Source organism: Strongylocentrotus purpuratus, unplaced genomic scaffold, assembly GCF_000002235.5.
Source record: "Strongylocentrotus purpuratus isolate Spur 01 unplaced genomic scaffold, Spur_5.0 spur5_contig_870, whole genome shotgun sequence".
Lineage (NCBI taxonomy): Eukaryota > Metazoa > Echinodermata > Echinoidea > Camarodonta > Strongylocentrotidae > Strongylocentrotus > Strongylocentrotus purpuratus.
In genome coordinates this window covers 307278-331382 of record NW_022145580.1, presented here as the reverse complement: position 1 = coordinate 331382, position 24105 = coordinate 307278, and the positions used below count along the sequence as shown (strand labels likewise).

Sequence of the window (24105 nt, the reverse complement as noted above, 5' to 3'; positions counted from 1 at the left end):
TTTGATAAGCTTTCACTTGCTGTGCTGCAAGCTTCTTCAAAACTCTGTCGTAGCTGGCGCTGCGACAGAAAGTGACAAAGAATAACACAAATAATACTCACATACTAACAGATACTGTGATAATTAAAGGGACAATATACTTTTTCTTCAACGTAAACGTTCCCATTCTACTATCTCGTTGAACTGCATCAATGTTTTTACCTTCTCGTCTATGATTTTCCCTCATTGAAAAGTAAAGGCTTTGTTATTGAATTTGAAAGTCTTTCCAATTAAATCTTGGTTACATTTACAACTCCAACTGGTACGTCACATTTTCAAGTAAATGGCTACGCCCATGTCATGCTAAAAGGCATAACATCATGCCAATAAATCTTCATCTCGTATACACGTTGTACATGTTAGATTTTATGATCATCAATAGGCAGGAATTAATTTCATTTTACAGAATATCTATATATTCTTTGGGGGTAAGTTCCCCTTTAAAAAAAGGCGCCATCTACGACATCGGTCTGAAGAAGCCTGCTACACAGCAAGACAAGTTATTTCCATAGAGATATATAATTACTATTAAGTATATATCTCTATGGTTATTTCCCACTGGCACTGATTGTAGAGAAAACATTAATTTTCTTTGTATTAACTATTATAGTGCTCCTTTTCCAACAAAAGAAAACAAGATTTGGTTATTAATTTTTAAAAAAATGGTTTTAATGCTCCCTCCATCCTTTAATAACGCTCCGCCGCTTCAGCCTAAGTTTTGAATTCTAAATTGGTTATGAAATATAAAATACAATATTTATTAATTGCCTCTAGTTATTTTATTAATGATGAAATCCGCTCTCACACACTCATAATATGCTTTATATTTCAGCCATGCAATGGCAACCCCCAAACATCAAGAGAGAGGCAATTCATCTCGTAACATTGACAGAAGCAACAATGAAGGGAAATGGAAGGTAAGAAAGGAGGGGTGTCAAAAGTCGAAGGATAACATTGGGGAGATGGTGAAATATATTGGTGAAAAAATCATACCAGCTTCCAGAATTAGGAATAGCCTTTAGTCCTTCGAGACTCACTTTGGGCAAGCCGTCGAGGGTTGGAAGTGGGGGGGGGGGGGGGGGGGGGGGAAGAAGCAATCTTTTATTCGAGAATATTTGGGATTCCATGTAGAGTTAGGGTTAGGGAATCGTTGAGTTATGGGTGGGTTCCCCAGAAAAATCCGGGGGAATCCTCCCACTTTATTAACAAATATGAGGTGTGTGTCTCTTATTGCCATTAAAAGGCTTTCGTACAGTGGAAGAAACAAAGCTTGTCTAATATTTTATTAATTCTGTTATATTTGGCAGGTGTCCGTGAGTGGTCCACGATCGACTGTCCAGGTTGAGTTCACGCTCAATCCACTCAATCAATTCTCGGATCAACGAGGAATAAAGATAGAAATTATGTTGGATGTCAAGGTAAGATGACTAGAGAAAAGGGTATTCAAATGAGTGTAAACACTAGAAAATGATTTCATGCAATAATACTAGTCTAAAAATTTCCTGGAAATGACAGATAAATGTTATGAAAAATGACTTGCTTGCTGAGCCAACATAATGTTAACATTTAAAACAGCAAAAGGAACGAATTATACAAGAGGCAGACATTTAAAGTTGATATTGTAGTACTGTCAATATTATAGTGTCATATCCAATCGTCACCATGTTAAATCTGAAATTTGCCATAATCATTTTAGGAATTTATCTATCCATAGTCATGAATAATTTATTGTTATTGAATCAATAAATATTATTTTGTGATTTTTTTTACCGTGACAGACAACTGTTTTAGTCACTAGATTATTTGAGAGATCACGTGCCCAGCCCTAAATAATAATGGAAGCTTTGAAATATTCTAATGATGCATCGACCTCGATGATAATGTCATGTCGTTATGATTTCATATGGGATCTTGTCCTGAAATATTCTCACAAAATGTTACCGATAAGCTTTGACCCTCATTTAACTCATTGACAAAAAGGTTGTCAGTCTGAACGTAGGTGGCGGGTTTAGCCCCTGAGCCCCCAAACAAACTCCAAAGTCGGGTCGATGTTACCCCGTGAAGGCCAAGATGTGACCATTTCTTAATCCCAGCTCATGACTTTGCAGAGTTAGTGCAGTAATGTTGTATGACATGCACCAACTGGGTTACTAAATGAACTCATTTAATTTTATACCACTATACGTATTAAAATGTAATCATTTTCTCTTTCATTTTTGCAGGAAGGAGACAAATCAGAGATGCTGCCAGTGAGCGTCCAGCCCACCGACGAAGATGGAAACAGCGGTGCGGAGGAAGACACTGCTCCTGAAACTGGCTCGGACCATGGACCAGATGAAGCAATGACGGAGATTGTAAGCAGAGCTTCGTTAACCTATAGCTATGTTTTAATGATCCGTTCACGTGAAAAACAAATATTAATCAGTCCAGGAGTTAGCTAATCATAATTATTCATGAATGGTGGTGGGTGGTTATTGATAATTATGTTCAGGGATGCTCAAAGCTAGACTTTGAACCACACAAGTTTCAGGGTAAGATTAATTACCCTATCTACCAACACAACAATACTTGATAGCGATTCAATTTATCAAAAGAGGAAACAAATTAAAAAGAAATGGTTCATAATGATGTTTTTCTTTCATTCACCCCATTTCCTCTTATCCATTTTTCTAGGGATCACTGCGATCTGATGAAGGCTGTGATTAGAGAGAACCTTGTGCAACCTGTACATGTGCAGTGACCGTCAAACCTCCGTCTTCCTCTTTCTTCGCACCCGGCATGCCAGAGGAGTGAAGTGCTGTAGTTTAATAAAAGTGGCGGATCCATGATTTCTTAGAGGCTGTTCACACCGCAATGAGATAGCTCGGTCTATCGTAGCACCCCTTTTTTTCTAGCGCGCTAGACCGCGCTCTCTCTCGTGGACCACCCCCAAGAGGTGCTCCAGTGGCACGCCGTTTTGGCTCGCTGTTGGGCGGACCGAAACGACGTTGTACCTTCCAAACCGCAGAGATAGCGCGGTCTAGCGCGCGCTATCTATGCCGGTGTGAACAGCCTCCTATACCCTTTTCACATCTACCAAATATTGCTTAACCCCGGGAAATAGGTGGGGCTAAGGGGGCTCTTAGCCCCACCAATTCCTTCCTTAGCCCCACCAATTACCCGGGGTAATTTTAGCCGGCTTTCTGTTCACATTACGTTTTGCCAAAGTGGGCTAACCCCACAAATAGTACGGGACTATCTGGCCCTGCAAAATAGCAGGGTTAGCCGGGCAATTGCGGGGTTAGCCGGGCAATTGTGGTGCTAAGCTGCGTAGTGTGATACCGAACCGGGCTAAGGAGAAGCGGGGCTAAGCAACAGCCAATCACAGACAGCGTGGTCGTGTGGTCGTGAATTTGCATTTATCGCGCGCTATGCATGCAGTTCCCGTTACGCATGCATGCAGTTCACGTTACGCATGCATGCTCTCTGTATTGACGTTTAGTCTTTTACGAGGCAGAGGTCATTATGAAAAAATCTTTATTATAAAATTGATTTAAAAAAATAGTGAAAAAACATGTAGCTCATAATTTTTTATTGCATTTTTCATTATCAGTCATATTTACGTAGGTAAATTTATCAAGTGAATTGGATGAAAAATGGGTAATTGATTTGGATCGGTAAAATAATAAAGGGAAAACGCTTTGCGCGGTAGCAAAAGCATTAATATTCATGAGCTATCGAATAGTCCGGGGCTAAGGCGAACGTAGTGTGAATCGCGTGAAATTTCTTAACCCCGGCTAAGCACATAGTCCGGGGTTAAGAAAATAGATGTGAACAGCAAAAAAAATAGTATGGGGTTAAGGATAGTATGGGGTTAAGGATAGTCCGGGGTTAAGAAAAATAGATGTGAAAAGGGTACTAGACGGGTAGGGGGGGGGGGGTATGACTGTGAAATTAATTAGGGTTTTCACAGATATATCAATCAGATAAAATTATTTACGTATCGGACCGACCTTTAACATCACCATCTGAAAAGCGTGACACAGTTTCGAACATGAGTCCGATCAGGGTAAGAGCAAATATATTTTTGTTTAGTCCCGGAAATCGGAAAATTATGCCGACCGATATTTGGTTCAGTGAGGGGGGGGGGGGGGGGGGGGGGGGAGGTAAGGTCATCTTGGTCATTTTCTTTTTCATTTCTTTTTCATTTCTTTTTTACACAAACAAAATATTTGAGGGGGGGTGTTCTTTTTCATTTCTTTTTTACACAAACAAAATATTTGAGGGGGGGGTTTACCCCCCCCCCCCCCCCCGCTCTGCGTACGCGACTGGTATTGTGTATGATCGAATCTCATTGAGTGCATAATATCTGCCCCGAAAGTCCGGAAATCAATGCTAAGAGGGAAGAAAGCGTAATTACAATGTTACAACCTCAATACTAGTCCAGGATCTGGCCGATTTGATTTAAAGATAATAAATCCCCACTTCAGAGTCCGTGATCTACCACTTCTTGCTGCAAACCGATGATGACGGCTCGTGATCCTCGACTTTTTGCAACGCCATCTTCGGCGGCTTGATTCAAATTTAGGGAATATTATAGAGATAAAATATAAGAACCAGTCAGATTCTGGACTAGGCATTATTGCCCAAATTATGAGGTGACGATGATTGTCTGAATATTTCAATTAGGTTAGCCTTTCAAATTTGTACCATTATGATAGCATATAGCCGTAGTACAAAATTTATATTCTTTACGGCGACGGTGTAGAAATTGGATCAATAAATTATTAAGAGGGTACATTTCCGAAGAAAAAAGATTAACATCAAAGGAATTACTCTAGGATTGGTACGCGTAGGAAACCAAATCAAACATAGCATTAACAACTAAATTACTCATACCCCTACCAAGTTTTGTAATTTTTGGAAGTAAGTGAAAATGTATTTGTCCCCTTTATGTTTCTTGATAATGGGACATTATGAAAGCTTACATCTAACAGTATTCATCAATGGCCCCAATTCAACCAGTCCATTGTTTATTCTTGAGTAATTTATTGTTACGAAAAATACAAATATATCAAATTTACTAGGGGTATGAATAATTTAGTTGTTATCTGTATGTCCAACGCTAAAGCCCGCTTAAGCCGACTTGCCATAGTTTTATTGTTTCTGTTATATTGTTTTGTGTACCCTGCTAAAGGCGCACTCGTATTTCGTATTACACTGGTTCAAGGACCTGGGTTTGAAATATTTACTTCTTTGTCAATGTTCTTTCCACAATTAGTTGTAGTAGATGTGTAGATGACACGTATTAAACAAGTTGTCGGTCATTGAGTTTAGATTCCGTGTAATTTTCATGTGTATACAGTATTTTAATTAAAGTAGTGCAGCTACGATGACATTATGAAAAAAATAGGGAAGAGAGAGATGGAGAGGGAGAGGTAAGGGGTAGGGGGAGTAAGGGGAAGTGGCGGAGAGAGTGAAAAGGGGAAGGAGGGAAAAGGGAGAGAGAGAGAGAGAGAGAGAGAGAATGGGGGAGGGGGAGAGGGAGGGAGAGAGAGAGAGAGAGAGAGAGAGATGGCGGGTGGGAGCGTGAAAGCAAATAAGGGAGAGATGGTTACAGAAAGATAGAGGGAAAAGTCATGGAAAGGAGATTAAAAATGTTTTCCCTATCCACTTCTCTCTCTGTTTCTCTTCTCTCACCCCTCTCGCTTTATCTCTCTCTCTCTCTCTCTCTCTCTCTCTTTCTCTCTTTCTCTCTCTACCGGCCTCTCATAGCCTACAGCTACAATCAAAGCGGGAACTTGTTAAGCCCTGATCGAAGATTGTGGATATCATGACAAGGCTACGACTAATACAAAGCTATAGGTTAATTCAGATTTTTCTACTACGATACTTTCTATTTCAATGGATGTTGAGAAAAAAATAAGGTCGGCGTGACTTTTTTAGTGTTCACTTCCCCCTCCCACCCCCGCCCCAAATGAGCGAAGAATTGGTCGGCGCGATTTTCAAATTTTGGGGGGCAAAATTAAAAAAAAAAAAAAAAAAATCATTTAGTAGGTAGGGCCCAGGCGCGGATCCACGGGGGAGGGTGGGGGGGGGGGGGGAGACGGGCCCGGGTCCCCCCTGGCTATTAAATATATATATATATATATATATATATATACTAAGATTTGGTCTATTCCTCCGTACAGTGCTCAATGCTTATGGGCAGAGCAAAATATATATTGGATAAGGCAGACTAATGGTGCATGGTTGCAACCATGCACCATGCACCATTAGTCTGCCTTATCCAATATATATATCTTTTCAGTTTAGTAAGTGATCACACAACCCGCTCCCCCCCCCTCCCACTAAGTGAGATATTGGTTGGCACGATTTCGAATTTTCGGGGTCAAATACGAAATAAAAATTATGCTCATCCCCCCCCCCTCCCCATTGATTGTGATAATATTTAATTTTTAAAGGTAAAGACCAGTAATGGTCATGCGATTGCATTGTGAAAGAAACGTTGTGGAATCGATCAGAAAAGGTTGATCATCTAGCATCTAGCATCTGCAAGGTTCTGGAATCATCAAAATGATAAGAAATTTGGCCCATTCTTCGTAAAGTTACAAGCACTATACACAGAAAGATGTATATGGGACTACCCTATCTCTCTCACCAGACCATGAGAGAAATAAGTTTACCAAATATATGAATTAGTAGGCGGTTTCCCGGCAAATTTTTTATCATCATGTATTAGTCAAAACATATTCTTTCACATGATTGGTAATGAGAGCTTCCATTTCATTTTTGAAATTGGGGCGTTGCCAATACTGGTCTTTACCTTTAAAATTCCATTTATTCATTTATTAATACTTGACCAGGGTATTTCATTCAACAAAACTTGTTTGTGGGGCCCTGAAAATAGATCCTATATCAAAACTACAAACAGGTAACGACATTAGTATGAATTCAACCGAAATGATAATGAAAAAGGAATATTTTGATTAGAAAACTGATGTTCAGGACGGTACGATGCACTAATGCAGACAATGAGCGCATGCGCAGAAGCCCTAACAACGGCGACGCCGTGTACATAAACGAAAAGAATCAAACGCGTAATATGACGGACGCGTCATGTGCGCGCGCGCCGTATAAATATAAACGTTTATTGTATACGTACGTACGAGCAGTACGCACAGACGAATTTGGATTTTGACGATTGTAAATATCATCAACATTTTAGATTTTGGTAAGTATGAATGAATGAATTGTAATTGTTAAAATTTAAGTAAGTAATGGTTGAATCAGTTCATGTAAATGTTAGATCACGAAAGAAGTGTTAAAAGCAAAAAGTTCATGAAATATGCCGGCGTTGGTAGATGTCGCGATCGCTCGTCCTTCACGCTGCGCCTGCAATCAACAGGATATTAGCAGCATTATCGATGCCCGTAGTGTTGGCTGAGCCGTGACCTAGGTGCTAGGCCCTCGCTAATTTTGCGAATGCCCCTTCGGGCCGGGCAGTCTATCGGGCAGGCGCAGCTCAGGCTAGGCGATCGAGTCAGGATTTGTGTTGTATTTGCGCATTATTATAGGTCTAGACTCTAAGCGCATTTAGTTACCTTTTGTGACGTGTTTATTGTTTCATCACTAATCAGGAAAAACAACAATAGCAATGCTAATAAACAACATTAGTTGCCAGTTCCCACACACAATTCGAGCACAATCATTTTGTGGGACAAAATTGAAAATAGACTAGATAGATCTACACTTTCAAATAGCTGAAAATTCTAAACTAAATTACTGAGTGTAGGCTCAGCTCAGCAGGCTGATATTAATTTGGATATCAAAGTCACATACAGAGCTAGAGGCAGATCTAACTTGTTCAAATGAACTTGTTTTAGGTCTATAGTAGACCTTAGACCTATATAGACAAATTGAAAATTCTAGAAGTTGAAGTCCAGCCAGCAGGTTTCCAGGAAATATGAAAATGAAAGGTCGTCGTAGTGAAGGGAAGGGTGGATCAAGATCAAACCAGGGTTCTAATGATGGGGCAGATGATTCTGATGAATTCCAAGTGGAAGATGATTACTCTGTTGCTCAAACTCCAATCTACATGGATGATGCATCTATTCTCAGAATGGTAAAAAAGACAATAGATCTAGATCTAGAGTATGAACTATCTAGTTTAGGTGTTGAAAATACACAAAGAGTTTCCATACAAATATACAAAACAATCTCTAAGTTAAAACTAGATCTACACTTAAATGAACTTGTCAGCCAAGTGCAATGACAGCATATTACATGTAGGTTAAGTCATTTTTATTAAATAGACTAGATCTATGCATCTATCCTGGGACTGGGAGTGGCAATTTTATGTGATTTTAACATTAATAATTCATTTCAAGAATGATCTATAACTCATGTCGATGTGAGACTAGACCTTTCAAGTTCAGTTGGAGTTGTATGTTTCTCTTTAAGACCTAGCAGCACTTCAAAAGTATTTTCTCCTCTTTTTTCTGTAGGGAGTGCTTAAATCAAGTGAAACATCCCTGATGAATAAGCGAAGCAGCAAGGTCCGCGTCTTTGTACGCACCAGGCCGACGGACAAGTTTGCTCAGGATATGATTGAGCTCAATCCAGATGGCAAGGTAGGTCTTCAATCAATCTAGACCATAAACTGCTTATCAGCCAACTGAGCAGAGTCATTGTTTAGTCTTTGTTTGAAAAGAATTCAACTTTGCTTTCTTAAAGTTAGACATACATGTAGACCTTGGTAAATCTAAATAATATTGTTTTTCAAAAACTTCTACTGTGATGATGTTCCTCTTATTCTTTTGTTCTTTTATTAAAAATAAACAGACAAAGAAACATAAAAACACACACACACATGACACACCCTCAAAAAAAAAAAATCACCATCAACTAATTTACTTTTCGATAGTAGAAATATATTTAGTCTACTTTGCTTAATGTTCTTTCATTGATTTCAATCACTTTTGAACCATAAATTCCAATATAATCAGTGACAGCTAGGACAATTTACTCAAGGAAACTGAGAATTATTCTTAGTATTTGTTCAAAAGATTTCTTCAGTTTTCAATGTTATCATAGATTTAGGATTCTAATTATATATATTAAAAAAAAAGTTTTTCACAAAAGCTTACAATTTGAATAACTGATCAAATTTTGGGTCTTAAAGCTGAATTGGCTGAGTAGAATTAATGATATCTTGGTTAAGGGATGACCTGTAACTTATATTTTCAAACCCTGGATACAACAAACATGTATCCAGAACAATGTTATGTGTGATCTTCATGGTATGATTACAAATATGAAATTAAATGAGTGCATGATAAAATATCACTCTAATCTTTTTTTGCCACAGACTGTCAATATCCATGCCAAGAAAGATGTAAAGAGAGGCGTGGTCAACAATCAGATGTTGGACTGGTCATTTAAGATGGATGGAATTCTTCATAATGCTAGTCAAGATAAGGTGTATGAAGAAGTGGCTTCCCCTCTTGTCACACAGCTACTTGATGGCTATAATGGTAAGCTTTTGACTCATTGAATAATGCTTGAGATAACTTGGGATAGCACCCAAGTGAATAGAGGTTGAATGAACATGAAATAATTTTCAGGTAATGAAACATGCTTAATTGAGAATGTTTATTTTCAAAGACAAATTTTAATGTATGTTTTCTTTTACTTTTTGTCTATACCCATATCATTTTGGAGAGATTGAGATTGAGTGTGATCTGATATTAAAGATTTGAATTAAGCTAACTTTGATGCATTTTTTTTCTTCTTCTAGGGACGTTATTGTGTTATGGTCAGACTGGTGCGGGTAAGACATACACAATGACTGGAGCAACCGAGAACTACAAACAGAGAGGAGTCATCCCCAGGGCTATAGCACAGGTATGTATTGAGTAGTGATACATACTATGTTGTAGGAAGGGAACACAATACAAAGGTTAAGCTCTCTCATTTGCCATTGGAATCGACAAAAGAATAGGAACAAGTAGCATTATGTACTGTGAATATCTTCCACGTATGTGTTTGTCAATTTATCTTTGTTGTATACATGTAAGAATATTGCGGGGATACTTTCTGGCAGGACGGGACTCAAAATAAAATATTAAAAAAGAGACAAAAATATAATTTCTGTATTTGGGACAGAGAGATAATTCATTAATATATTTGTCACACTTTTTTCCGTTTTCTCATGCTTCAGGTTTACAAGGAAATAGAGGATAGACCAGAGCAAGCGATCACTGTTCGTATCAGCTATTTAGAGATCTACAACGAGACCATGTTTGACCTCTTATCGACCCTGCCTTACAGCATTCAGGGACTTCCCCAGATGACGATCACAGAGGATGAGTTTGGTATCAATATCAAAGGCTTGAGCGTTCATCTAGCTCACAATGAAGAGGAGGCCCTTAATCTGCTCTTTGAGGTATATATTTGAAAGTAAAATGAACTCTTCTGAATAATTACTCCAAAGAGATATTTCATCCAGTACAGCTGCATTTTGCAGAAATTTTCACAACTAAATCAAGTTTGCATTTTCTTAGAAATATATTCACCTATTAGTCCAGGCTTTATGCAAATTGATAAATTCTGTTTAGTCAGTTGATGCTTGAATGTTTTCTTTACAGCTATGACTATTTGGCTTTCCTGGAGAAAAAGAAAATAGAGAGAGAGAGAGAGAGAGAGAGAGAGATAAAAAATCGTATTGGTAGCAGCATTTTGCTTTGGAGATACTAGTCTATACCTTTAAGATATATTTTACATCTAGGCCCCTATAGGCATTATTGTGTCATGATTGAAACCTAAATGTTCATTTTCTAAGATGACTTTTCTTATTTCTACAGAGCCTTTGCATACAGTACATGTAAACATAAATGTTTATTAGCAAGTAACATGTACCAAGCAATTTCAAAATTTATATATTTTGTGAAGCAATGAAATATATGTTACCCATCTGTTAAGTCCATCAAATGATTTTAATTCTTAGGGTGAGACCAACCGTGCCATCGCCTCTCATGCTCTGAACAGCGTCTCTTCTAGATCTCACTGTATCTTCACCATCCATGTGGAATCAAGATCCAGAACCGAGTCCAATGCTAAATACATCCGAAGCAAGTTCAACCTGGTTGATCTCGCTGGCTCAGAGCGGCTTAGCAAGACAGGGGTAAGTAAGAGCTAGTTATCAATCTCTAAACGTCTGCTGTACTAGCTTACTCCAAAGATACAAGAGCTAAAGATATGGAGCCTTTCTATAGAGTGGTGAAGTGTGATGTCATCAAAAATCTATTTTTAGAATTTCTCAATTTTTTTTCTTCATTTTCCGAAAGAGCATAAAAAATAATGTCCAAATTTCGAAAACCAATTGACTAGGTTAAGTATTGGCTGAGATATGTTTATCTGAATACATATATTTCCTATATGAACTCAGCGTTATTTTGCTCTGGTTCATAACATTTCCAGCGGTACTACATGTACATGAGAGATTGCTTAGGGTCATTTGCTCAAGGACTCAGTCTCAGTATATTTACTTACATTACAGTTCTTTAATCAGTTTTTGCTTATTTACCAATTTATTTCATGAACTGTAGATGAGATTTTACTTCAGTTTAAAGTACATATTTGCAGAACATTATATGACAGGGTTATCTTGAGAAATTGTTATTGTCATGTGTGCTGATGATTGGACCAAAGCTCATCAAAAGTATGCATAAAATAGATAGTTGAAGTGATACATATACATATATCGCAAATTTAAACATTATTTGTAGAATAGAGGTATAGCGGTACTAGAGACGTTGCAACTTTGCCATCATCTTTGTGATTGTTTTTTTTTCAGTCTGAAGGTAAGACTCAGCAAGAGGCTGTCTACATCAACAAATCCTTGACATTCCTAGAGCAGACGACCATTGCATTGGCTGATCGGAGACGAGAGCATATACCGTACAGGCAGACCAAGCTAACACACTGTCTCAAAGATTCATTGGGTAGGTTATAATTAACATGTTCAGAAAGCTTTAACTGGCACTACTCAAAGTCTCCTTTTACTACGATGGATTCTTGCGACATGGTGCCATGTATTTGAAATCTAAATGCTTCAGATTGGAACAAAAAGATTAGAAGTGAAGAAATTAATTTAAAGTTTTGCTCATTTTCATTGAAAATACTTAATTTAAAGCCTATCTGCACTAGTTTGGCCAGGAGGGATTAGACCTCCCTGCATGGTCACTGACAGGTGGTTGTCTTATCAAATCAGCTCTTCATTATCATAGGAAAAAGGGGACCATGGGGGACTAACGGGTACTGCTTAGGCATTGTTTGCTATATAGAGGGCGTAAGTAGCTACAAGTAGTGCAGTCCCGCTTTGAGAACTCACACTCTCTACTGCAACAAACATAAAGAATCTATTTTGACATGAGTAAAATTCTGATTGTACTGAGACAAACAATTTCTTCAGGTCTGATGAAAAAATGTAACATATGTTTCTCTTGACTGTACTTTTCTATGCCACAGGTGGGAATTGTAACACCATCATGATAGCCAACGTGTGGGGAGAAGCCAAGCAGATAGAGGAGACCATCTCAACCATGCGCTTCGCTACAAGAATGATGTGTGTCGCTGTGAATCCAGCTGTCAACGAGTTCTTTGATCCGGCATTGCTGGTCAAGAAACTAGAGAAAGAGATCAGGCATTTGAAGCATGAACTCACTATGCATGATACGCTGGTAAGTCTAACAATGCATTACTACAGGGAATGCAGGGTTCTTACTGCATGTCAGAGCAGGGAGAAATGTGTTGTAAATATGATACAAGATGTTATTGAAACTGGTATTTAACAGATCTTGGCAGTTTATATAGCCAGCGAGAAATGAATGCATCGATCAAAAACATTTGAAATGTAGTGTATGGTGTATACTTGTAAGTCTTTTTCTTCTTTTGAGTTTTATTAAAAATCTATTCTGAAATTCAAGATGAAAGCATTTTGGAGTATTTCAAACATGATGAATATTTTTAGATATGGTAAGAGGAAATTTTACCATTTTCTATTGCATCTTCTTTACTATTTTCTGCATTTGTTTAGAAGCAAACTTCTGAAATTGATATATTTGTAGTATTGAGTTATTCTTCTGAATCATGCTAACTCTTCTACTAGCTACGCCTTTGTTAGGAAACTTTCCTCTTATTTCTCTTCTATTGTATTTTGATTCATCCTATTTTTACTTTCACATGCACCATTTGTATGAAGTTTTATAATTTTCTGAAGAGAAGAGGAATACCCTTAACCCTACGTTAACTGGGGGGGGGGGTCAATTTGACCCCCCCCCCCCTGTAGAAATTTCGCGAATACTCCGAAACTGCGGCAGATAATAAATTTTCCTTTCATGACTTTTTTCTTTTGAGTCTTACGCATCTTTTAAAACAATTTTTTCAATTTTTGTCTTCGCATGTCGGCCCGAAAATCGCTCATTTTTGTGATTTGTGTACAAAACATATGGAAATGTCATTTTTGTCTCGCCTGCGTAGCAAAAAAGCGAGACATAGGCGCCGCTTTTCCGGTGACGACGGCGACGGTGACGGCGGCGGCGGCGGCGGCGGCGGCGGCGGCGGCGGCGGCGTCAACATCAAAAACTTAACCTAAGGTTAAGTTTTTGAATTTTCAATATAATTTTGAAAGTATAAGTTCTTAGTCAATGAAACCTGGACTATAGAGTTATCAAGTATCCCCAATCATGTGAGTAGAATTTCAGGTCACAAAGTCAAGGCCAAAGGTCATTTCAGGTCAACAGACTTGGACTATGTTGTGGCATCATCATCAAAAACTTAACCTAGGGCTAAGTTTTTGAATTTTTTATATAATTTTGAATGTTTAAGTTCTTAGTCAATGAAACTTGGACTATAGGGTTATCAAGTATCCCCAATTATGTTAGTAGCATTTCAGGTCACATAGTCAAGGTCAAAGGTCATTTCAGGTCAACAGACTTGGACTATGTTGTGGCATCATCATCAAAAACTTAACGAAAGGTTAATTTTTTGAATTTTTTATATAATTTTGAAAGTTTAAGTTCTTTGTCAATGAAACTTGGACTATAGGGTTATCAAGTATCCCTAATTAAGTGATCAGTATTTCAGGTCACTAAGTTAACGTCAAAGGTCATTTTAGGTCAACACACTTAGAATTTGTTGTGGCATCAACATCAAGATTTTGAATTTTTAGCATATTTTCAAAATTGTTTGTTCAAATTCCATGTAACTTGTACACAAGGGTTATCAAGTATCACAAATCATATGACACAAATTCCAGGTCACAAGGTCAAAGGTCATTTTAGGTCAGTAGACTTGGATTATGTTTTCACAACTTAATATGAGAATTAATAAATCATTTTTTTATATTAATTTGTTCATATTTCATTCAAGTTATCGATCGTGGTACAATTAATATTAAATAATTCTTTTGATGATTCTTAGTCAATATTCACTTCAAAATGCTGATTATATTCAAAAGGATTTCATTTTGTGGGGCCTGCTAATGGGTCACCGTGCCTATAAATAATGTTCCAACCTCAATTTTTCATCATATCGAATTGCGTAATGCAGGCGAGACCGCCGAGAGCGTTTCCCTTGTTCCTAAAAAGAGATAAAACATTGGTTATTTAGTCTTGTTTAAAGTTTAGGTGTTTGTATTGGGGTCAAAATAGTTGAATTGTAGTTATAAATGAAATAAAACAACAAAAACAACAAAAACAATAAAATACATAAGTTAAAAAACAATGAAATATATAATAAACTATCAAAACAAGAAATAACATAAGGAATAATCTGGTTCTTCCAATTTTTTGTGTTGTATTATTATTCCAAATGGTCTAACAAATATATGTAGTGAAAAAGAATGCTTAAATAAGAATAATGTATGATTTATGGGCAAAAATGTGAATATTATGACCTTATTTGCATAAATTACCATAAATATGCAATTGAGTGAATTTTTCTAAAAATTGAAATTACCATAGTATTCTATACACTTCACTTGACATGTATGCAAATTTTCGCGGCGATCGGCAGTGAAACGGCCGAGATCTTGGGGGGGGGGGGGGGTCAAATTGACCCCCCCCCCCCTCCCCAGTAAAAACCTGGTCTGAAATAGCCCAGTTAAAATAGGGTTAAAGGGGTTGGGCAACTTTGTCTCAGATTCTGAAAAAAAATTCTGGATTTAGCTCTTGCTGCGATGATAATTATAAACCTTTAGGTCAGTCAGGAACCCCATGACTTTTACAAGCCGATCATCTGTCTAACTATCAAGATATTTATGATTGGAAATCAAAATTTCATTTTTTTTTTTTTTCCTAACGGTTTTCATAACACTACCATCTATTGGGGGAAATGAGTATGGTAAAACCAGTCACTCAAAGATTTTTTACTTTTTTGAAGTTCAATTTTTTTCAGGGCTTCATTATTACACCATATCACAGACACTGATTGCACGTAGGACCATGCATCTCAGATTTAACATTGTTAAACGATGCCTTTAACACATGATTTATTACAGGCCAACCGAAGCCAGGTGAGTTACGAGCCACTGTCAGACACTCAACTCTTAGAGGTCAATAACCAGGTACGACGTTACCTCGATGGCTCACTGGACGAGATCGATATCGTCAACATACGACAGATCCAGAGCATCTTTGGCACATTTAAAAGCATGGTTAGTCAGATGGACAGTGAGGTTGAAAGTCGTCTAAGGCAGAAGTATACCATCATCGATCGCATGGATCCTAATGCTGTAGCTGCTGCACAGAAGGTAAGCAGCCGTTGTAATGATTGTAGGAATAGCAACTTCAATGGCCTTCTAACGCTGAATAATATGTCTAATATCTGTCAAAGCCTTCAGGCCCATGCTTTGGTACTATTTGTTTCTCTAATAAAAATCGCAGTTCCTCTCTTAGTTTGACATGGTTGTGCTCAGAACTATAGTTTTAATTTCACGATGTGGTATTGTACATACATTTTTAGATATAAATGCTTGAAAGGATATATTACATGTATTTTGTCTTTAAAAATAGAAAAGCTAGAGCAAAATCTCCAACATGCCGCCTCCATACCCCAAATTGAGCTAATGCCCTTCTGATTTAATTTTGTATTTGAACATGCAGGCTGGAGTAGTGTTTGATGAGGATGGTGGTGCTACGTATGTAGGAGAGGTTGATGGACAAGGCTTTGGTATAGGAGTTGCTCCAGCCTCATCTAAACCAGCACATTCATCTGTTGTGTCGGCGAGAAAGGGAAGAGGAAGGAAAGCTAAGGAAAGGGGAAGGTGAGTCTTTGTAATTTCCTTACATTAATTTAGTGCTAATGCCTTAATATATGCTTTGATATTTATGTGTCTTGTTGATAAATTTCGTTGATGAGAAAATATAACCTTTTAGTCAATTCAAATGTGACACCAGTACTTATACCCACAATTTTATTGTCTGCAAAAGTGCCTTATTACTAGAGTTTCCACAAAAAACATTCTTGTGAAACTTTGTATTTATAATTTTTGACTTGAATACATTTTCCTAAAAGGATGGATATGCCCAATGTTGATGATTCTAGGTAAAATTATAGATGGAAGCTGAGATTTACAACATATGGTCAGCAATGATTAGAAGCAAGACTTGAAAAACTCAAATTTTGTTTATCATGGATTTATTATATATGCAGCCCTCAACCTAAAGGTGTCTCAAGCCCTTCACCTACCATGGAACGTGCCTCACCTGTCAGGAATGGTAACGTTGGACCAGACACTAAAGAGTCTGCAATCCGCACTGAGACGGCCTCGGTGGCAGGGTCACAGGGCCCAGCAGCAGAGGGCGGTGCACAGGGAAGAGCCACTCCGCCACTCAGGACGGTTGCGTTTGAGGAATTCAAACATGAGAAAGGCAAGGAGATCAACAAGATACTTGTGGAAAACAAAGGTGAGAAATTATAGCTGGCAGAAGTTTAATTGAAGTTTAATTGAAATACTTATAATTATGTTAGTGGTCATATTGTTGGGATTCAGGTACGGTATTCTATTTAACATTTCTTTAAAAGTCATATAATGCAATTGAATTGTGAATGAATTTATTGCAATATGCTAGGGAAATCCATTCAGAAAATACTGTAGAATAACCCTGCGATGGACAGTTGAAGCCTAAAAAACGTCTGTGTTAGGGATGAATAGTTTTCCACTTCAATTATCTAAATGTACCCCTGATGAAACTGCAATGACAAAACAATTTTCATTAACTTCAGAATATTTTGTGTCTTTCATTCAGACATCCTGAAGGCCAAGAGGAAAGATTGCAGAGACTTAGCCAAGTCGATCAACATGACCAAGCAGGAGATTGATGTAACGCGAAATACTATTGAGAAACTAAGGCAAGAGAAGGCTGAACAAGGTGGGTTTATGCAGGCATTTTCATGATTGATGATCGACTAGTTTTTTCTCTATGTGATGTTTTAAAAAATACTTTTTGAGCATGTGTAACTCGCAAATTTTAGTGCATATTTTATATTATAAATATGTTTTGATATGCCACGGAACGTATACTACAACATAAAAGGATTCAGACTATACAAGGATTTGTAATCTAAATGACAAATTTATTGTATTTTTTATGCCTCCGTTACGAAGTAGCCGGAGGCATTATGTTTTCGGGTTGTCCGTACGTCCGTACGTACGTCTGTACGTACGTACGTCCCGTTCTCGTGATCGCGTTATCTGAAGAACTGGTTGATGGATTCCTGCCAAACTTTGGTCATGTATGTATCTTGTAGAGCCGATGAACTGATTAGATTTTGGGGTTACGAGGTCAAAGGTCAAAGGTCACAGGGCTCATTATGTATGCAAAACGAGCTCGTGATCGCGTTATCTGAAGAACTGGTTGATGGATTCCTGCCAAACTTTGGTCATGTATGTATCTTGTAGAGCCGATGAACTGATTAGATTTTGGGGTTACGAGGTCAAAGGTCAAAGGTCACAGGGCTCATTATGTATGCAGAACGAGCTCGTGATCGCGTTATCTGAAGAACTGGTTGATGGATTCCTGCCAAACTTTGGTCATGTATGTATCTTGTAGAGCTGATGAACTGATTAGATTTTGGGGTCAGGAGGTCAAAGGTCATAGGGCTCATTATGTATGCAAAACGAGCTCGTGATCGCATTATCTGAAGAACCGATTGATGGATTGCTGCCAAACTTAGGTCATGTATGTTACTTGCAAAGCCAAAAAACTGATTAGATTTTGAGGTCACGAGGTCAAAGGTCAAAGGCCACAGGGCTCATTATGTATGCAAAACGAGCTTGTGATCGCGTTATCTGAAGAACCGATTGATGGATTGCTGCCAAACTTAGGTCATGTATGTTACTTGCAGAGCCGATGAACTGATTAGATTTAGGGGTCACAAGGTCAAAGGTCAAAGGCCACAGGGCACATTATGTATGCATAAACAGCTCGTGATCGCGTTATCTCAAGAACCGATTGATGGATTCCTACCAACTTAGGTCATGTATGTTTCTTGCAGAGCCAATGAACTGAGTAGATTCTTGGTTCATAAGGTCAAAGGTCATGGGCTCATTATGTATATGCAAAAATAGCTTGTAATCACAATATTCTGAAAACCTGTTAATGGATTACAATTGAACTTGAATTCGAAAAATTTCTTCTGTTTTGGTTTGTAAAATTGCTCTATGACGGAGGCATCATTTTCGACTGCGCGCAGTCGAAGTTCCATCTTGTTAATCATAAGATAATGTACCCGAACATATCAGAGTTCTCTACTCTCTAGTGAGTATTGGATATGAAAATTATAAGCATATGTTTACCATTTGTTACCCACATTGTTGGAAATCTATCTGCACCTGATTCATACAAAATACTTGTCAAAGGCAGGGTACAATATAATATATGGTGACAACAGTTATGATCACAGAAGAACCATACATTTTATATACAATCAATAAGAGTTTTTATTACCAGGCATGGTGGCTCAGTGGTTAGATCGCCCGCCTCATGAATGGGAGGTCGTGGGTTCGAACCCCGGCCGAGTCATACCAAAGACTTAAAACAATGGGACCTTCTGCCCTCTAACTAGGTGCTCAGCATATTAGATTGGAGAAGGTAATAATAACAATTATTTTACTGTATTTCAACAATGACATTAAAAATTGTATAAATATTCCAGTTTTAAAAAGAAAGGACGGTGTCACAGCACTAAATTTTTTGAGACAGGAAAGTTTTTTTCCCTCTCCTGAAAATTCATAATTTTTGAGATACAAGGTTTTGTCACCCCACCGATGATATTATGTTATACAGGGCCCGCTGGAAGAGCAGTTTTATAACTGAAGTGGCTACCCTTGGTAAATAACACATTAGTTATTATTATTATTATTATTATTATTCTTTTGTTTGTCAGGAGACTTTGTGAATGAGGAAGGTGAGATGGTGATTAGCGAGGAGGAGTTTCAGATGATCAGGAAACTAAAGGAACTCAAAGCATCCTACCGTGGTGATTACGATGCCCTACGGCAGATCAAATCAGAGATCCAGTACTGTCAGAAGCTTGTAGACCAGTGCAGACAGAGACTTGTTAATGGTAAGGACGTTGAACATAGTTTATGGCTTGCTGTCCAATGTTCTGCATGTATTAAATGTTGCTTCTTAGTTTTCATTCTACGTATATCCTTCTATCTTTTCTCTGCATGTAAGTACCGTGATTAAGTACTTCGATTGGGACAAACTCTTTGATTTCCATATATTTCTTTGCTTATTATGCGTTTTCTACCAGAATTATATGTCTTATAGCCTTGAAAAGTTGAAGGTTTGTTTGAATTAGTAAATTTCTGTTATTACCAGAACTTAAGACTATGTGCTTTTGATCTTCCTCAGAATTTGACAACTGGTATAGTGAATGTTTCTTGACAACTGAAGAAGGCCAGAGTAGTGCAGTGGCAGGGGTTGGAGCAAGACCAGGAACTCAGTATGACATGGTGAGTATATAGTTCCTGAAGTATTATTCTGTATATCTCATGCTACTGTGTCACATAGAAGTGGAACTACACTATCTATATGGAGAGTGCAACAAGATGAGAATTTCAAAACTATTGAAATTTGAAAAGCACTTTAAAACCATACTGAAGGATAATTCTTAACCAGCTAATTTTGAGCTGAGCAAATAAGTTTTGTTTTCTTTTTTTCTTCAGCCTGAAGATGAAGGAGAGAAATTTGAAAGACTTCAATCCGAGCTTCTCATGGAGAATCCTGACTCGGCCTCCTTCTACAATGCTAAGATGAGAACCGATAGACGGGTAAGTAAACGCTCTTTCATTAATTTATAATTGAGAGGTTACAGCTATGAATGTGGTAATTAGAAAGGATAAATATTTCTTCTGAAGTGCTAGGAAAAGGGCAGATAAAGTGTTAAATGAAATTTCAAAAACATTCATAATTGGCATTTAGAATATGATATAGTAGAAATAGTTGATGATAATATTAGGATCATAGGAGGAGTAAGCAAGCTCTTATTAATATTCATACCGGTAATTGGATGTACTGAATATTCATCAAGTTTTCATGTTCTTTATTGTTACAGCAAATCTTGGAGAGTGCTGTGAATCAACCACAACCCCACGCATCATCGAACCGTCCAAGAGATGTAACCTCTCCAACGATCACCATCCGCAACAAGCCACCATCAATGATGATCCTTCAGAACTAGCCGCATTAATCTATCTGCCATGAACGTTATCAGTTCAACATATGCATGGGACTTGCAGTAGCTGCGTGTCCATTCAGAGTTATCGATGCCTCATAGGTCGCATAAGCATTTTCTGATTGCTTTTATTTTCAATATCTATAAATGGTGACAATTAACCATCCATATTCAAGTTCTGAAAAATCCATAAAAAAAGCACTTTACATAGTACTGGTCAATTCAGGTGAGCAATTAACATAACGATGCCTTAGTATTTTTTCTTGTTGAAGCCATAACCACTTGTGCACTGAGTATTGCTATCATATGGTGGAGAATCGTTCAGAGGATTAGTGCACTTGGCTTCTTCTGTAAACAAAGCAATATCAAATTAATTTAGTCTATGTGATTGGTAACACGAAACTCTTAATCGTGCTAGGAGAAATGCCACGTTTATGGAATTATTCTAATATTTGGAAGGTTCAAAGATGATGTTGATTATTCAAGGTGCATTGAAGACTAATAAACCACATTGCAACCAGTTCAAAACTTGATTTGATCGTAAACACTTCTAATCTTGCACATAAGACTAATTTGGAAGCTTAATAGGGTAAAATAAAGTCAAATTTCATTTATCTTTCATCTTTATATATGAAATTCATCTGTGATGGGCAATTGAGTTTTCTGTATGGTTTATAAGAATGATGTTGCAATAGTTGAGGTTGTGAAATTTCCATTTCTTAGAAAGTCTCTCTGTTACGGTACATGTAGCAGATTTCTCACTGTATAGGAAAGTATGTGTGTGCAAAAATCTAGCTTTGCTCAGGATAGCTATCATGTGAACCCGGACGAGGCTACCCTGTTATTGACATGGAAATAATCAAACCCTATGAGGACCTGCTCAGATGTGTAGACTAAATCCAAAATATCTCAATTCAATTCATTCCAAAAGTTATTGGTCATGCACAACAAAAATCATTCTCTGAATGTTTTTGTTAAAAGAACAAAATGTCAAATGTAAGAGATGTAGAGGTAGGATTATGTCAGAGATCTGCATCTGTGTTCCCATAACAATTTATTGGAACATTGGAGATTCTTTCTGGAGTTGTATATAAATGTATATAATATACAAGTATATGTAAATAATTTAATGTATATTTGCTTGAAAAATCAGAGCTTGTCAATGTAAGTTTTCTTCATCTAAATTATTGTTATGTTATCATTGGTTACTTTGTGCAGCCTTGCAGCAGAGAAAGCTGAGATGTATGGACATCTGTTCACATTGACTTTGAAGTTTTAGGATTTTTTCGTTTAGAAATAAGTGATCCATTATACATTCTTTTTACATGTTTATAAATTAAAGGATAATGATGAGAGATACTATATGTTAGGATTCATTTATCACTAGCATGCATGTAGCTTATGTGTATCTTTAGTATTGTAATCATTGGAGCCATGCCAAGACTGGATATTTCAAAAATCTATGTTGACCATCCTCGTTCCCTTGGTGTAGATTATTTCAGACAACTACAAAAATTAGTCAGTAAAATTGGTTAGTGAAATTGGTTAGTAAAATTAGTTAGTAAAATCAAGTCTATTGGCTGCTCCAGTGGGGATTCAGTAGGCAGCATAAAAATCTCAATCGTAAAAAAAAAATCATGATATGTTTAAATTTTGTAAGATGTTCAAGACATTTCTCATACATTTACATCTGATAAAAGTTATCTTTGATCCGAGATTCAACCTTGTAGTACTAAGGGCAAGACAACCCTGATATTAACAGTTTGCATTCATTCAAAGCAGAATATTAGAGCTGGAAGCAGTTTATCGATGAATATTGTAGAAACATTAAACAATTGTGGTAAAAGGGTCACTGTGAAAGTCGATCAATATGAATATTCAAATCTAATTTTGTTGAAATTGGTAATGTGATTGCTCGCAGAATGTCAAAGATTTGTTCTCTCTTTACAAAAATATATAGATAAGGGAAGAGTGATCTCTGGTAGTTTACAAAGATAGTTCCAGTACAGTCAGATCTGTCTTAGCAGCCACCTGTATATAGAGACCACCTGTATATAGCAGTCACATGTATTGTCTCTCTACGGAATGAAATATATGTTGAAGAACCTGTCTATAAAGGCCACCTGTCGATAGTAGCCACATTTTGTGTGTCCCTTGGCTAGCATAAATAGACAGGTTTGACTTTATAAGAACTTAGAAATTTGGCAGCTTTGAGAAAATTTAGCAGACTAAACAAATGGGAGTATTTTGGTTTAGAAATTTATATTAGATCTTCACTGTTAAAAAATCTTACTTTTTCACTGATTGCATTGTTCTCAAATTTTGCATACATATACATTTGCTTCTCTAATTTCTGCTTCAAATTAAAGTAATCTGTTTTTAAATATTTAAATCCCTTTGAACTGCAAATGAACAAGCCATGAAGTTTCAATGTCAAGTTCTTTCCATGAATAGTGTGTTTAAGGATCGCCGTATATGATGAAGAGAAGTCTTCATATGTATTACTGTAAGCCTATTTCAGTGTGTGCATTGTTCCGTCCAGCATGCATTGTTTTTGTTTCTTGGTATACAGTGTCTCTTTTCAGCTCATGCATACATGTCTGGAAAAAGAATGTAAAAGATATTGAGACGAAATTCAGAATATTTGCCTTTAATTTTGTTTTATATATTTTCATTTATACTACTCTCGTCAATCATGCGAGAATTTGCTTTTTATAGTTGTATCATATACATGTTACAATAAATGTGAAAATTGTCCATATTCAAACAACTTTAGGCTACCATTGTTTGTTCATTCATCTTGGTTGGTTAAAACTTGAATTGTATTGAAATAGTAGTTTCTAGGAATTCTTTGCTCTCCAACATCACTGAATTCCACATTTTTTATGATGCAGTTTAAGGCCATAGAATGTATTTCTGTCTGTACCCGCTACCTCTATATCTCCTTTCTATCATTCTTGTGCCTTGCTGTTGCTTTTAAATTCTCCATTTATTCCTTTCCCATTCTTCTTTAATATGACATTAACATGAATTAGGCCTAAAAAAGAAGAAGATGTTGTATTGTCCTTTAGGTGTCAAAACATGGGTCGGTTGGTTAGCAATCTTTTTACAAAAAATTTTAACTCCCTCTTCGGGCTGATATTTTTCAGTTTTGAATGCAAGTCTCTCCTCTCCTATTTTCGACCTCTCTCTTTCTCTGCACCAGTCTATATATCCCCTTCTCCCTCATCATTTTTCTATAAATCTCACTCCCCCTCTTTTTCCTCATATCTCCATCGTAACTTCTCTTTTTTCTCATTTCTATAGATCAATTCCCTGTCTCTATCCCTCTCCCCTCCT

The 24105-nt window shown here is 37.2% G+C and overlaps 1 protein-coding gene across 1 annotated transcript; it reads left to right on the top strand.

The window, feature by feature from the left end:
* The first annotated feature begins 7148 nt into the window (after positions 1-7148).
* Positions 7149-23536, top strand: LOC579747 (kinesin-like protein KIF9). Its single transcript, XM_011679871.2, has 16 exons — positions 7149-7252; positions 8526-8651; positions 9389-9554; positions 9818-9924; positions 10241-10465; positions 11027-11203; positions 11876-12023; positions 12550-12761; positions 15581-15832; positions 16185-16345; positions 16735-16988; positions 17331-17453; positions 19471-19650; positions 19944-20044; positions 20258-20362; positions 20647-23536. Exons 2-16 carry the CDS (start codon positions 8556-8558, stop codon positions 20770-20772), a joined length of 2433 nt encoding a protein of 810 aa, XP_011678173.1. The 5' UTR covers positions 7149-7252; positions 8526-8555; the 3' UTR covers positions 20773-23536.
* The last annotated feature ends 569 nt before the right edge of the window (positions 23537-24105 follow it).

Excerpts from the sequence above, each read along its gene's own strand:
- LOC579747 (XM_011679871.2), top strand. The coding sequence starts at position 8,556 with ATGAATAAGCGAAGCAGCAAGGTCCGCGTCTTTGTACGCACCAGGCCG. Across the intron at positions 8,652-9,388 it reads AGCTCAATCCAGATGGCAAG|ACTGTCAATATCCATGCCAA; the intron begins GTAGGTCTTCAA and ends TTTTTGCCACAG. Across the intron at positions 20,045-20,257 it reads CAGGAACTCAGTATGACATG|CCTGAAGATGAAGGAGAGAA; the intron begins GTGAGTATATAG and ends TTTTTTCTTCAG.